Source organism: Mycteria americana, chromosome Z (genome assembly GCF_035582795.1).
Source record: "Mycteria americana isolate JAX WOST 10 ecotype Jacksonville Zoo and Gardens chromosome Z, USCA_MyAme_1.0, whole genome shotgun sequence".
NCBI classification, from domain to species: Eukaryota; Metazoa; Chordata; class Aves; order Ciconiiformes; family Ciconiidae; genus Mycteria; species Mycteria americana.
The window spans coordinates 51,957,599-51,971,818 of record NC_134396.1 but is presented as its reverse complement, the minus strand read 5'-3'; the positions used below and the strand labels follow the sequence as shown (position 1 = coordinate 51,971,818).

The 14,220-nt window shown below is 46.4% G+C and overlaps 1 protein-coding gene across 1 annotated transcript in view; it reads left to right on the top strand.

Moving 5' to 3' along the window:
• The first annotated feature begins 12,613 nt into the window (after positions 1–12,613).
• The window catches only part of ST8SIA4 (ST8 alpha-N-acetyl-neuraminide alpha-2,8-sialyltransferase 4), a 63,691-nt gene continuing 62,084 nt past the window's right edge, over positions 12,614–14,220 (top strand). Inside the window, exon 1 of the mRNA XM_075526820.1 lies at positions 12,614–13,112. Within this exon, the coding sequence (XP_075382935.1) occupies positions 13,000–13,112 (113 nt within the window). The 5' untranslated portion in view covers positions 12,614–12,999. The remainder of the gene's footprint in view (positions 13,113–14,220) is intronic.

The following is a 14,220-nucleotide window of genomic DNA, read 5'->3' as shown; positions in this document are numbered from 1 at the left end:
CTAAAGCATAGCCTTTCAAATAAAGGAAAAAGTCATTTAATGTCGTATCTCCCTTGTTTTTATAACCGTGACTACTCACTTGGAGAAAAAAAATAAAATCAACATGCAAGCTCTACATTAATAGATGTAAAGCAAGTATTATTGTGTCTTTCAGATATTTCCTTAAACTTCATTTCTGCAGTAACAACTGAAGAGTAGTCTGGTAGCAGGTGTGCTGACAACATGTCTTAACTACAATTAATCACACACAATGTTCCCTGTCTTGTGTTTGCCTATTGCCTCTTAGCAGAAAGCAGGACTTAAAATTTCAGGCAGAACCAATCAACATTGCATCTGAATAAGTACCTTGGTGCTGTATTTTGTGCATGGGTCTGGGCTGGGCAGAAACCTAAATTCTCCTTGCTGTGATCCCCTAGGTCTTTCAGCTCTAGAAGCTTGCCTAAAGCATAGAAGAACAAAAGAGAAAGATTGAGCTTGTTCTAAACGAACATGGACTTTTTGTGCCATGTTGAATGAGTATGCAAGAACAGAGATGATCTGCCTGAGTCTGATCTCCCTTCCTATCTTGGGAGGCCTATTGGAAACACCAGAGGACCTATATAGGGCAGACAATTTGGGGTCTTCCTGATGTCCCATGTAATAAGGGACTCTACTGGGATCACTGATCTGAGGCCACCTAAAAAAAGAACAGACTCAATGCAGATGAGCTAAACCTAAACCTAACCCTAACCATAACCCCGAACCCCAACCCTAACCCTAACTAACCTGTAACCCCTAGCCCTTAACACCTAACCCTAACCCCCTAACCATAACCCTAATGACCATAACCTGAATCCTAACAACCCTAACCCCTAACTCTAACCCTAAACCCTAACCCCAAACCTGACCTCTCACCCCAAACCTAACCCTTAACCCTAACCCCTAAGATGATCCACTTTGGACCAAGGCTTCACTGCAGGCATGAGCAAGCACAAAAAATCAGGACTAACCCAATGTTAACATACAGCCATGATCTTTCTTCATCTCTCCTTCTGCAATGCGGACAGCTCAATTAACATCGTAAGAAGGTGTTCATAGTCCTTTTAAACTCTTAGTAATTTTCCATGACTCATAAGGAAAGTCTTGGTGGGGCTGGACAGTAATGAAGGTTTTCTTGATTAACTCCCAGCAGTCTTACCTGGGAATAGTTAAACCATTAGGCCTAGGTTCAGTGTCTGAAGGAAAAGATGCCTTGTAGCCCTTATGAAGAGAGGAACTGGAGGTTTGGTGTAATCAGAAAAAGGAGTGCTTTCTGGAGTTGTAACCATTTATCTAGTTATGTTTTAACTGTGTTTGTAATTTACAGATTGTTAAACTTCAAGGATGGAAATATGGCCAGAAATTTTCTTGACTTTCTTTCATTTGACCAAAAATAAACTTTTAAGTAAACAGCAGCCTCCTAGCTGAATGATGCTTTATGTTCTAGAAAGACAAATTCTGCATTCAGACTCCAAAACAGAATTGTATCTGAACAGTGAAGTGAATTTAGGGCTTGAACACAGGCTCAGGCACATTTAAGCAAGGGAGACGACTGTTTTACTCTCACAGGGAGGACAAATCAAGACAAAAGCCAAACACAACTGTATGCATTTCTTACCTCAGCTTCTTCAGTAGGACTGAGGTAGTCATGCTCCTCCATTCAAGTAGTTTCTTGTACCTTCTCTGGACTCTCAACTTTTTCCCCCATTTCTTTTATTGGACCAGATACAGCTGTTTCCCTCTCTGCCAGTTCCCAAACCCTTAATCCCTTCATCCCCATCCTTATTCTATAACTACTTCCTCTTCTCTCTTCTTCTCTTCTGTCAGTTTCCCAGTGTTCTCTAATCCTTATTTCTATTTCCTCATTTTTTCTGTTCATCCCAATTATAAAAAATACAGGATGATTATTTTCCCTTAGGGCAGACTGTCTTGAGTCTCACTGAAAAAATATTGGAACTAGAGCAGCTCATCATTATCAAATCTCACACATACAGCCTCTAGGAATGTGATAGCCGTTTTGATTTAAAGCAATGAGGTTTTAGCCTTCCTGCACATTACTGCACAAAAGGCATACTAGCTGATAGCCATTTTGAATTAGCAGAAAATTTGCATATTTATAACCAGTATCTATGGGACATTTGCAATATCCCATGTCACAAAAGTAAGGAGGAGGTCCTGACAACTGACTATGTCTTCTTTTAGGTTGGCCTCTATCTGCACGATCACTCTCCTTGAAATGTTAATATAGTTTATATTTTACTACTGTATAAAAATGTTCCTGAATCAGAGAAGTCTGCAATGCAATAACCACAACTGTGTGTGTCCCTAAATTAAACATCCTTCCTTGCTGTTACACTGCAACTTCACCTGGGGACCTCTGTACTGAATAAATACATTACTGCACAAAAGAATGTAAAACAGAGAATATGGCTTCATTAGGATTCATGTTTTCTAAGGAATGTTTTCTAAGGAATTGCTCTAGCATTTCTTCTAGAGAAAAAGATGTTCTTTTCCTATCACACACACAAAGAAACTGCTGAGACATTCATGTAAACTTATTGCAACTGTCTCCACATTATTGAGCCTGTGGTTGTTCTGCAAGGTGATTGCAATCACTATGTCATCATTGCATGTTAGTCACAAAAACGAAAGGGGAAGTGAATCTCAATATGGATTCTGACCTGCTTTTTGTGTCTCTAAACATCAAGAGAAATTTAAGCACCACCAAACCAAACCTTGAGTCACGTACAGTGGAATAACTACACAAAAATGCAGTTCACTGCATCATCTTTAGTTCTGCTGCCTATAGAAAAGCTGTTGCATTATAAAGCTGACATATTTGAAATGCTATTTGCAATGCCAGTAATGCTAAAAATGTAATACAGGACTATACTTCTACTACAATAGCAAGTAGATTATATTTCAGAGAGGAAGACATTTTAACAAAAGTATGTATGGATGATGACAAATAGAAGCACAGAAGATATTCAGATTTTGGCTGTAAGAGTACTTCTGCAAAGTATTCATGGTCTGTGCACACCGACATTAAGCAAAAAATGGGGATGTCTGGTGTCTGTGCTTGAGCCATCAATGAAAATATTGAAGGATACTGATGTCTGCATAAAAACAGATCTAAGTATCAGTAGTACTTAAAAATTTCTCAAAGAATCGTTCATAGTTTTAACTGATGTTTCTTTTTTACAACAAAATTTGTATAGTTAACACTATTAAACACATTGCATAGGACTAAATCAGAGTTAAAAGTGTTAAGCAAATACAAGAATGAAGCATCATCCACGCCTATTCCTGAAAGAGAAGCATGTATGAACATACGACCTTTCCATAATATGCAGTATTCTATTAGGAGTTATTGTATAGGAATCAGAAAGCTCAACTTACTGTAAATTGAGCAGATTTACATTAAAATTATGTATTAAAAAAATAGGTAGAAGGGACCTGAAAAAGTTACCTCATCCATCCTTCCACCTTGAGTTATGAATCCAGAGGTTTATGTAACTTGGTCCTAAAGACATCCAGTGATGGAAATACCACAGCTTCCCCAGGTGATCTCTTCTAGTGTTTCTCTGTCCTCAGTGTTAACAAGGACAGAATTAAGTCAGAAGATATTTCTGGGCACCCACACACAACGTGAAACACTCAATGCAAAAAGGACTTATACGGTAATATGTTTTAACAAATGTAAATGTTTCAAGTTTCTAGCTACTTTCTTCAGCATGAAATGCAGCCTTTCAAGAACTCTTTGCTGCAGGAACTAATTAGCACTCTGAAATATGAAATGCTTAAATGCATGATTATTTGTATTATTCACACTTTTTTTCCTCCAGTAGTCTTCAGGAAAGAAATTTTACTGTAATCACCAGCTGCCATGAAATAGGATTTACTGAAGAGGTTTCTGGGTTCACAGAGCTAAACCATTCCTTTAATTCATATAGAATAAACCATACTATCTGATATAAACTCTATTCATTATTTAAATATCATTAGATTGTATGAGAAAGAGAAAACCATTTCAAGGTATAATTTAGATAGCTTGTTAAGAGTTATGAAGTGCTGTTAATGATACATTAAAGAAAGGTGATTAAAGGAATTGGTGAAGTACTAGATATGAATGTTTAAATTCTCTATACAGTAAACTCATTTTGTGTTATAATAAACTTTGTCATTGCAAATGAAATGTACCACCTGGCTCAATTATGTTATATATATGCTATATACCTATATACTATATGCATCTGCCTGTTACTTGAGTACATCAGAGAGCTAGAGAATAAGAGCATATTAGGAGGGAAACCTGGTCAGAATGGCTATGAGAGGGGTCTTCCTCACTGTAGTCACAACTGTAAGGCTGTTTCTAAAATAGAGATCAGGACTGATTTGGGAGAGCACTGAACAAGTTGGGAACTTGCCCTGGATCAACTTTTAAGCAGCTCCTGTGACTCTGGGACCCTGCTACACAGATAACCTCAGAGCTTAGCATGTATTAGCATAACCTCAATAGCATGCACAGAAGGTGAAGACGGTCAATCACTGCAGGATCAGATCAATGGAGATGACAGGTGGTGGAGCTGCCAACAGCAGAAGTCTTCAAGAACAGGTTAGATGATATGGGTCAGGTACATGACTGATATTGCAAATCCTGCCTTGTGACAGGGGATGCGCTGGGATACCTCTCAGTCCTCTTCTGACCCAGCAGTGTGTTTTCGTGGTAGTAGAATCTCAGGCATGGGAACAGCCTGAATTTCCAGGAAAATGGCCACAGATTATTAATGTGTGCTTTTGGAGAAGTGTTCTTCTCCATATTTTACTCAAGTGTAAACTGACACTTTTACATTTTAATAACTGAATAAAAGCTTTGGAGTCTTGAGGGTTTAGAGTTTGTAGTTACAATATTAGATATGTTTCTCAAGGGTGCTGGGAGCATCATAGAGCACATGCTGGTACTGCTGATGGCATTTAAAACCACACAGACATAAAAAATTCCCGAAAGTTTCCACATGCCTGGATGAGGCTGCTGTGGCTACCTATACATACAGTCAGTTTGGAATTAACTTTTTTGGCCTCTCTGGGTGGTGGAGGTCAGTTTCAGTCAGACTGGTTGCAAGCAGACTGAGCACAGAGAGAAAAGTGCACTGCTGGGCAAGGCACCTCATGACACCCATCACCATCAGTCCTCAAGTCTTGTGGATGCAAGCAGGGATTCCTTGTGTGGGGTGAGAATTAGTCCACATGAAGCAGCAGGGGAGCTGGGTTTTAAGCTTCAGGGGGAAGGAAGTGCAGCAGAAGGTGGGGAAGAAGAAGATGAAGGCACACTACTTTCTGAATGTGTACATGGCCTGGCACAAAACCAAGAGCTGCTGTGGCTAACTGATACTGTAAGCTGCCGTTGGTAGTTGTGGGGAACCGAGTAAAACCACCACTGAAGGTGGGTGAATTTAGGATCCTATGTATACATTTTCAGTATCTGTTGCTGAGGAGCCCATCCAACTATAAAAATAATCTAATATACAAAAATAATATAATGTACAAAAAAGAGTATTACAGATGTTCAACAGGGCTGACAAGACTGAGGGAATCCTAACTTTTAAGCTGAACAAGTGATGCAGTTTTTACACTGGTATTAAATAGGGTTTTGCATTGAATCCACTTTTTTTTCTAGAAGACACTGCCTGTCATGGTTTAACCCCAGCCAGCAACTAAGCACTACACAGCTGCTCAGTCACTCCCCCACAGTGGGATGGAGGAAAGAATTGAAAGGGTAAAAGTGAGAAAACTCGTGGGTTGAGATAGAGGCATTTTAATAGGTAAAGCAAAAGCTGCATGCACAAGCAAAGCAAAACAAGGAATTCATTCACTCCTTCCCATCGGCAGGCAGGTGTTCAGCCACCTCGAGGAAAGCAGGGCTCCATCATGCATAACGGTTACTTGGGAAGACAAACGCCATCACTCTGAACATCCCCCCCTTTCTTCTTGTACCCCCAGCTTTATATGCTGAGCATGATGTCATATGATATGGAATATCCTTTTGGTCAGTTGGGGTCAGCTGTCCCGGCTGTGTCCCCTCCCAACTTCTTGTGCACCCCCAGCCTACTTGCTGGTGGAGTGGTGTGAGAAGCAGAAAAGGCCTTGACTTTGTGTAAGCACTGTTCAGCAATAATGAAAGCATCTCTGTATTATCAACACTGTTTTCAGCACAAATCCAAAACATAGCCTCACACTAGCTTCTATGAAGAAAATTAACCCTACCCCAGCCAAAACCAGCACACTATCTGACATCAATTATACCAAGTAAAATCCGAAGTTCATGCTCACAGATAGAATGGGTTTTTCTCCTTTTGCTGCTGATGCTATTTAGAGGTCACTTTCTGAGACTACGTTATCAGAGCCACAGCAGAGAAGGCGACAGAAAACATAGCATGATCTGGCTTGTGTGGCAGAGAATTGCAAAGTTTCCATTCCATTCCACTGAGGCTGAATTAAACCTTTCCTATTAAACAAAATTGATTTTTAGAACATAAGTATTAGCAGCCCTGACTTCTCTAGGATTTCTCTAACCTTTCTTCATGTTAATGCCTGTGAGGGAATACTCTCTCGGGAAAGAAAAACCCGTGCTTATCTCCAAATTTGCTTGCATCTGGCTGTGAAATGTCTGTTACCAAACAGTTCTGGACACAGCATATCAGACCAAGCAGACCCAGGAAAGGTTCTGTCATCCCATGAGCTCCCGCTCTTAACCTAAGTTAAGAGAACAGGAGTCACACTAGATTTGTCACAAACCCTTCCTGGACTCCCGTGGGAGAAGAGTGATGTTGGTGTTGAAGCCTGCTCCACAAATGCAAACTTAAGGGCTGCAGGCAGATCCCTGTCACACAGAATGAGGGGTGTCCAGGACAGCCCAGTCACTTCAAAGAGGGCAAAATAATACTGAGAAAAATGGATATAGCTGATGATTTCTTTTTCATGTTGTGTTATGTGTTTTAAAGGTTTTTTTTATTTTGTTTTGGGTTTCGGGATTTTTTTTGTGCATTTCACAGAAATAGTCCTAGCAGAAGTATGGAAGTAACAGCCATATTGAGACCATGTAGACGAAACAGGATGCCGGGGAGCGGGGTTTGGGCAGTGGATTTGGCCAGGCTCCGGGGCTAACCCCCCGGCAGGGGTGTGCAGGGGCCCTGCCGTTTACCTTCCTTCCCCCCCACCCCACCCCGTGGCAGATGCACCTGCCCTGATAAAAGACCGGGGGCATTAGGACTGCTGCATCCTTACTTTTCGTGCCCTTACTTTCGCAGCTGTATGGGACAGTACACACCTTGGGCGAGGAGCAGAAGTTGAGGCCCTCAGGCAATCAGAACTGGCCACAGGTCAGATTCGACCAGGGTATAAGTGGACCCCACCGGAGGGCAAGTTGAGTTGGTCGTCCTTGGAGCAGTGGGTCTGCAGTCGAGGACTCTCCCCTTGGGTCTGGATGCCGCCCAAGGAAACCCCTCGACGTTGAGCCCCCATCTCATAGGTGGGTGATTGTGCACATTTTGGAGCCTCATTTCTAAGGCCGCCTGTGCAGTATTAATTCCTTAGTACATTATCGTGAACCTGTGGTTTACTGATGTTGTCGGAGTGTTGAACGATTTTTATAAGCCTCGTTTCTAGTTAGTTTTCTGCTAAACAGTTTTGCTTTAAAAAAAGTCTATTTTGTTTATCACCTGCCTAATTTGATTTTGTGAGCCTCCGCGACATTAAATTGGCATAGTTGGCAGGATAATGGCACTAGAGGAATTATTACAGAGGCACAGATGCAGCCCTTCTCCCCCAGGTACAGATTGGGTGAAGGAGAAGCGGTTCGACCCAGCAGTGCTTGCAGAGAGAGTAAGAACAATGCCACAGGAATAATGGAGATGGTAAAGGTAAAGGGACCATGTGTGCCACCCTGGGTGCCTGTTTAATTCAAGCGCAAGATTATTATAACTACTCCGGAGTATTAGAAAAGAGCAATTTAAAGAAACAGTTAGAAATCGATTGTTTAAAAGGACAACTGAAAAGAGAAAGGGAGCAGTTGCGTCTATTAGAACAAAAATTTGAGATCATGCTAGCACAAGTGAAAAAGCGCCCCAGTCTTGTCCAAATCTGAAAGTTAATTGCAGGTGCAGATCCCGAGGATTGGGATAAGGACATTTGAGGAGACCCTGATGAAAATAGTTCTGAGGAAACGGAGGAATTGGAGGAAAAAGAAGTGCGACCTCTTACTAAAACAGAGAGGCATACGGGTCCCCGAGCCAGGAACCCCCAAGCCACTGTCCATACCACCCCCTGTACGGGACCCGAGCTCAGTGAATTACAAGCTAGGTTTTCGTGCAGAGCGGGAGAAACGGAAACTGAGTATTTGTGGCGTGTCTCTTTATCGGGGGGGAGGGGGATTGGATACTGTTGGGTGACGATGAGGCTAGGGGATTTTGGGGTCCCAGAGCGTTTCTGAGTGATGGGCCAGCAGACAACCAGTCGGTAACATCCCAAGTGGCTTGTTGGGCTGGGGGTGTGGATCGCAAAGAGCGAGGGGAGCCTATTACTATCCGGGTAAATGGATTGTCGGAGTTAGCGGAAGAAGTACAAAAGGCTGATTGCATTCAGGCAATGTATGAGAGAGGGCAGCACGGGGCACCGATGGCTGCACCAGTGGACCCCACCCACCTTAGACGCCTCATTAGAGAGCTGCCGGACACTTTAAAAAGATGTGTTCGGTCTCTCAGAGAAAGGACCCAGAGGGAAAGCCATAGAACACAATCGCCAAAACCCTCAGAATCCACCCGCGCACGTGATGACTTGGGCGGAGATGTTACACAATATAGTCACTCATGGGCGCAAGATGGGATGGACTGATCCGGGATCAGGAGTGTTCGACAAGCTAGCCAAAACCCCCACCCCGGACGACCTCCCCGCAGGGAGCCTGCACCTTCCCGAGGCAGACTCAGGAATCGTGGTCTTGATGCGGGAAGGAACAACCTTTGGCAAAAGGCGTTACCACTGGGAGCACCCCGGGCGGTGCTGCACGGGCAATCCACCTATGCAGAAACTGGTGGAATTGCTAGAGGGGAAAACCAAAGATCGAGGGGAAACACGGAAACACGGCAACCACCCTCCCTTACAATAGTGCAGACACGGTTAACCCTTTTGTGTCCCTGCGAGGGGACTGAATGTGTTAAAAAACTAGAAGCCGCCCTTTGGTGTTCGGACTGCCCACTCCGAATGGTGAATTCCTGCTAATGGTCCACTGACAAGGAATCTTATATATACATGTCTCCGTGGGTCCAAAGCAAATACGTTTAGAGTTCTTAATCGATACAGGGGCCCAAATTAGTGTTCTAAATGAGCAACAAGCTGATGAGTTAGGAATTAACGACCGAGAAAAACTATAAACATAATAAGGGTGACAGGTGCAGCAGAAAAGTATCCCATAGCTTGAACTCAACCTTGGCTACCTGGGGAAAAGTGGATGATGGCCGTGGAGGTGGCTCTGAGCCCTTATAAGAGAAATGTATTGGGATTTGATGTATTAGTGGGCAAACGATGGTATTTGCTTAGTGGCAAGGTGTGGAGTTTCAGAAGCAGAACAGCAGAGGCCATCATGTTAAGACCCTGCAGCTTGCTCCCACGCTACCACAATCTATCCCCAATATCTGCTACCAACTGCTGCTAAACGGGGCATTTCAGAGGTAATTAGTGACCTCAAGAAAAGACAGGTCATAAGTTGGATGCATTCCCCTTATAACTCTCCAGTCTGGCCAGTTCGTAAGACAGATGGGTGATGGCATTTAATGATCAACTACAGGAGGATAAACAGTAATACCCCACCACTAACCACTGCTGGCCCAAGCATAACTTCAATAGTGACGTCAATACAGGCAGCTGCCCATCTGTGGATGGCCACCCTAGATGTTAAGGATATGTTTTTTATGATCCCGTTAAGGGAAGAGGATAAGCCCCAGTTTGCTTTTATTTGGGAAGGGACCCAATATGCCTTTAATCGACTCCCAGAAGGATACAAACACTCCCCAATATTGCTCACAATGCCTTAGCCAAACTCCTCGAGGTTGTGGAAGTGTCATCAGGTGTCTGCATATATCAGTACATAGACGATATCCTAGTTGATGGAGATAACAAAGACCAGGTAGGGCAAGCAGCCAAAGCCATCTGGAACCTGTTGACTAAGAATGGGCCAGATATCCTGCCTTCTAAATGCCAAGGCCCCCTGACAAGAAGTTAAATCCCTGGGAGTTTGGTGGATAGCTGGAGCAATTGCGGAGCCTGGCGATAGCCTGTTGGCTATTGAGAAGGGGTGAACTCCAGGCGATAAGACAGAATTACAGCAATTGTAAGGTACATTAGGCTATTGGAGAAAACAAATCCCTGGGGCTTTCAGTGACTGCCCACCCTTTATATGACTTGCTCTGAAAGAATAAGGAATGAGATTGGACTCCACAACATACAGAGAACCTTAATGTCCTAAAGGATGAACTTAAGATCTATCAGAGGCTAGGCCCACTACACTGACAAGACCTCTTGAGGGTAGAATGGGGGTTTGCAGAACATGCCTCCTATTGCACTATATTTCAAAAGGGATTGAGGGGGCCAGCTAGACCTTTATTATTCTTTTCTACCTCATTCAAGGAAGCTGAACAAGGGTACTCAGAGTGGGAGAAGGGACTCCTCTCACTTACCAGGGCAGTTAAGGAAGCAGAGAGGTTACATACTTCTCAAGATATTGTAATACAAGGCCCTTTCCTTCTGCTAAATTTGGTCCTCAAGGGATCACCCTCTCCTGAGGGAGTGGCCCAGAAGGCCACAATACGGAAGCGGTATGCCTATCTAGAGGGAGTTAAGTCAGTTACTGCCATTAAGAGAGGGCCCAGTCAAAGCCTCTAAGCTCCAAAAGCCTGTGAATCCAGTCCCAGTTTTGCTGCACCAACCCTATAAACCTTCCCTGATCAAAGAGGCACCCAAACTGAATGCAGGCTCAGACACATGAGGAGTGTGGTTCACAGAGGCATCTACCCACTGAGTGGGATTCAGGTGGCAATATAAAGCAGTGGCATTGGAAATCGGTACTGGGAAAACAATTACAGAGGAGGGGGAAGGTAGTGCATAGGTAGGGGACTTACGTGCCCTTCTGCTGGCGGCAGAGAATGGCGCCACCATAATTTACACTAATTCCTAGGCAACCTATAAGGGTGCCATGGAGTGGATGTGCCAATGGGAATCCAATCAGTGGGAAGCAGGCTGTACAAAAGTCTAGAGAGATGGAGACTGGCAGCAATTGTTAGAAATAGGCAGATCACAACTCCTAAAGGTGGGATGGGTAAAAGGCCATGGAACCCCCGCTGCGAAATGGCATCAACAGGTAGATCATCTAGCCCAAATTAAGGGGTGTGCAGGGGCCCTGCCGTTTACCTTCCTTCCCCCCCACCCCACCCCGTGGCAGATGCACCTGCCCTGATAAAAGACCGGGGGCATTAGGACTGCTGCATCCTTACTTTTTGTGCCCTTACTTTCGCAGCCGTATGGGACAGTACATACCTTGGGCGAGGAGCAGAAGTTGAGGCCCTCAGGCAATCAGAACTGGCCACAGGTCAGATTCGACCAGGGTATAAGTGGACCCCACCGGAGGGCAAGTTGAGTTGGTCGTCCTTGGAGCAGTGGGTCTGCAGTCGAGGACTCTCCCCTTGGGTCTGGATGCCGCCCAAGGAAACCCCTCGACGTTGAGCCCCCATCTCATAGGTGGGTGATTGTGCACATTTTGGAGCCTCATTTCTAAGGCCGCCTGTGCAGTATTAATTCCTTAGTACATTATCGTGAACCTGTGGTTTACTGATGTTGTCGGAGTGTTGAACGATTTTTATAAGCCTCGTTTCTAGTTAGTTTTCTGCTAAACAATTTTGATTTAAATAAATTTTATCACCTGCCTAATTTGATTTTGTGAGCCTCGGCGACACACATACACACACACACACCCGCATTCTCCCGCTGGTGCCGGGGCCGGGATTGCTGCCGAGGCAGTGCTCCAAGGCTGGGGAAAACCTCCCAATGCCCTTTTCAAGATCCAACCGTCCATCGGGGGAAGAGAGAAAAAGAAAAATTTAATAAAGCCCTTACCCTTCTCAGAAACGAAAGCATGTCGTTTCTTGTAATACTTCTTTTCGAAACAATCGAAGAAAAAAAAATAAAAATCAGGCGGGCACTGCGCTGGCGGTCCTTTACTCAAACTTTCTGAAACCCAACGGGCGACGGGGTACAACGTGCTTCAAGGGAGAAAGACGCTCCCTCCCCAAACACAGCGGGGCTACAAAACGGGGGGGGCTGGGGGGGAGCTCCAGGCTCGGCCCAGCGGGTGCCCCCCCGTGCGCTCGCGCCCGGCGGCGCTCACCTCCCGCTGCCGCGGGCCCCTACCGCCCTGCAGCCCCGAGCCGGGACTGCTCCCTTCCTCGGCCCGGCGCCAGGTGTCCGCCCCCGCGCGGCGCCCATTGGCCGCGCTCCGCCCGCCGCGGGGAGGGAGGCGCCAGCGTCGCCCCCGGGCCGCCGCCGCCGCGATCGCAACGGGGCCGCAGTGAAGCCGGAGCTAGAGCGGCGCAGCGACGGGAGGGGCTCGGCTCGGCTCGGCTCGGCTCGGCTCGGCTCGGCTCGGCTCGGCGGGCGCGCAGCGGCGACTCCACGGACTTGTCTCCCCCGCCGAGGAGAGCGAGCCGCCGCCTGCGACTCCGGCTCCTGGGCAGGGGAGGGCAGGGTGAAAGAAAGGCAAACTGAACGCCAAACGGCCGCCAGCATCTGCGCCCGCCTGATTTTTATTTTTTTCTTTGATTATTTCGAAAAGAAATTATTACTGTGTTTTTGGCAATTTGTGCCGCGTGTGGAGTTGTTTTCCGCACACCCCTGACAAACAAAGGAAAAGGGGGAGGGGGACCGCGTTTCGCAGAAGACATGCGTTCAGTCAGGAAGAGGTGGACTGTCTGCACGATAAGTCTCCTCCTCATCTTTTATAAGACGAAAGAAATAGCGCGGACTGAGGAGCGCCAGGAGGCACCGCTCGCCGGGTAATTGCGGAGCGCTGCGCCGGGAGGGCTCCGAGGGGGCGGCGGGGTGATGTCGCTGCCTGAGGTCCTCCCCGCGGCCCCACCCGGGTTTTCAGGTCGCCCGGCAGCACCCGGGCCGTGACCTGCTCCCCTGCGGTGCCACCACAACTTGGCGCTCTCGCTGGTCGACGCAGGGAAAGGGGGGGCTTGTGCGGGGCGGGGGTACCGCTGCGGGACGGGCTACGAGCGGGTTTGGCGGGCGGCGCTCAGCGGCTGCGGGCGAGGGGACGGGGACGGGTGGAGGTTGCCCGGTACGGGCGTTGCGGCTGGTGCTGCTCCCCCCAGCCCGAGTAATAGGAGGCGCCGGCGAAGTTCACCTGGCCGCGGCTGTTTCCCGGGGTGGCTGGAGGTGGTGGTGGGGCGCGTTGTGACTCGTTTCCTGCTTTGGGAGCCCTTCAGAGGCGAGCGTGCCGGGGTGTGCGGCAGCTGGCAGCTCCGCGTGGCCCCTGCCTGCGTCCTTGAAGTTTGCCTGGGAGCTGTGCTTAACTTCGCTGCTCCTTGGGGATGCTTGCTCTGAGAGTATGAGGGACATCCCCCTTAGCTCCCGAGGCTCCTCCGCTGGAAACCTTGGTCCCTTGCTGAGACCCACTGTTACATATTTTCCGTCTCCTGCCTGTCTTCGGTTGAAAATAAAAGGCGAAAAATCCCTTGCCATTTTTCGGTTTGTACCTCAGCTTTCTCTTTGTCATGCCTTGTGTTTGTGTATGTGCATGCCTGTATTTCTCATTTTTCTCCCAACTTGCAGCTATCCCGTGAAGATGTTGGGTTTTCAACCAAACCTGTTTCTCCTTGGAGGGGTATAATTTTTTGTTTTCACAGGTGGGATGTGTAAATTCTGTGGTGGCATAGTGAAATAAGCAAAGGCGGGGAAGGGCCTTGCACTTTCTGTTTGCTTGTGCAAATCGGCTGGGGGGGAGATGCATTCATAGCAGATTTTTGTCCATGGGTGTAAGCCCTTGCCTTAATTTGAGGAGGAGGAATAAGGAGGTTGTAAGTGCCTGTACGGGCCTGGAGGAAGCTGGGGCAATTACAGCCTACTTAGTGCCTCCTTAGCCCCCGCGATCCTCAG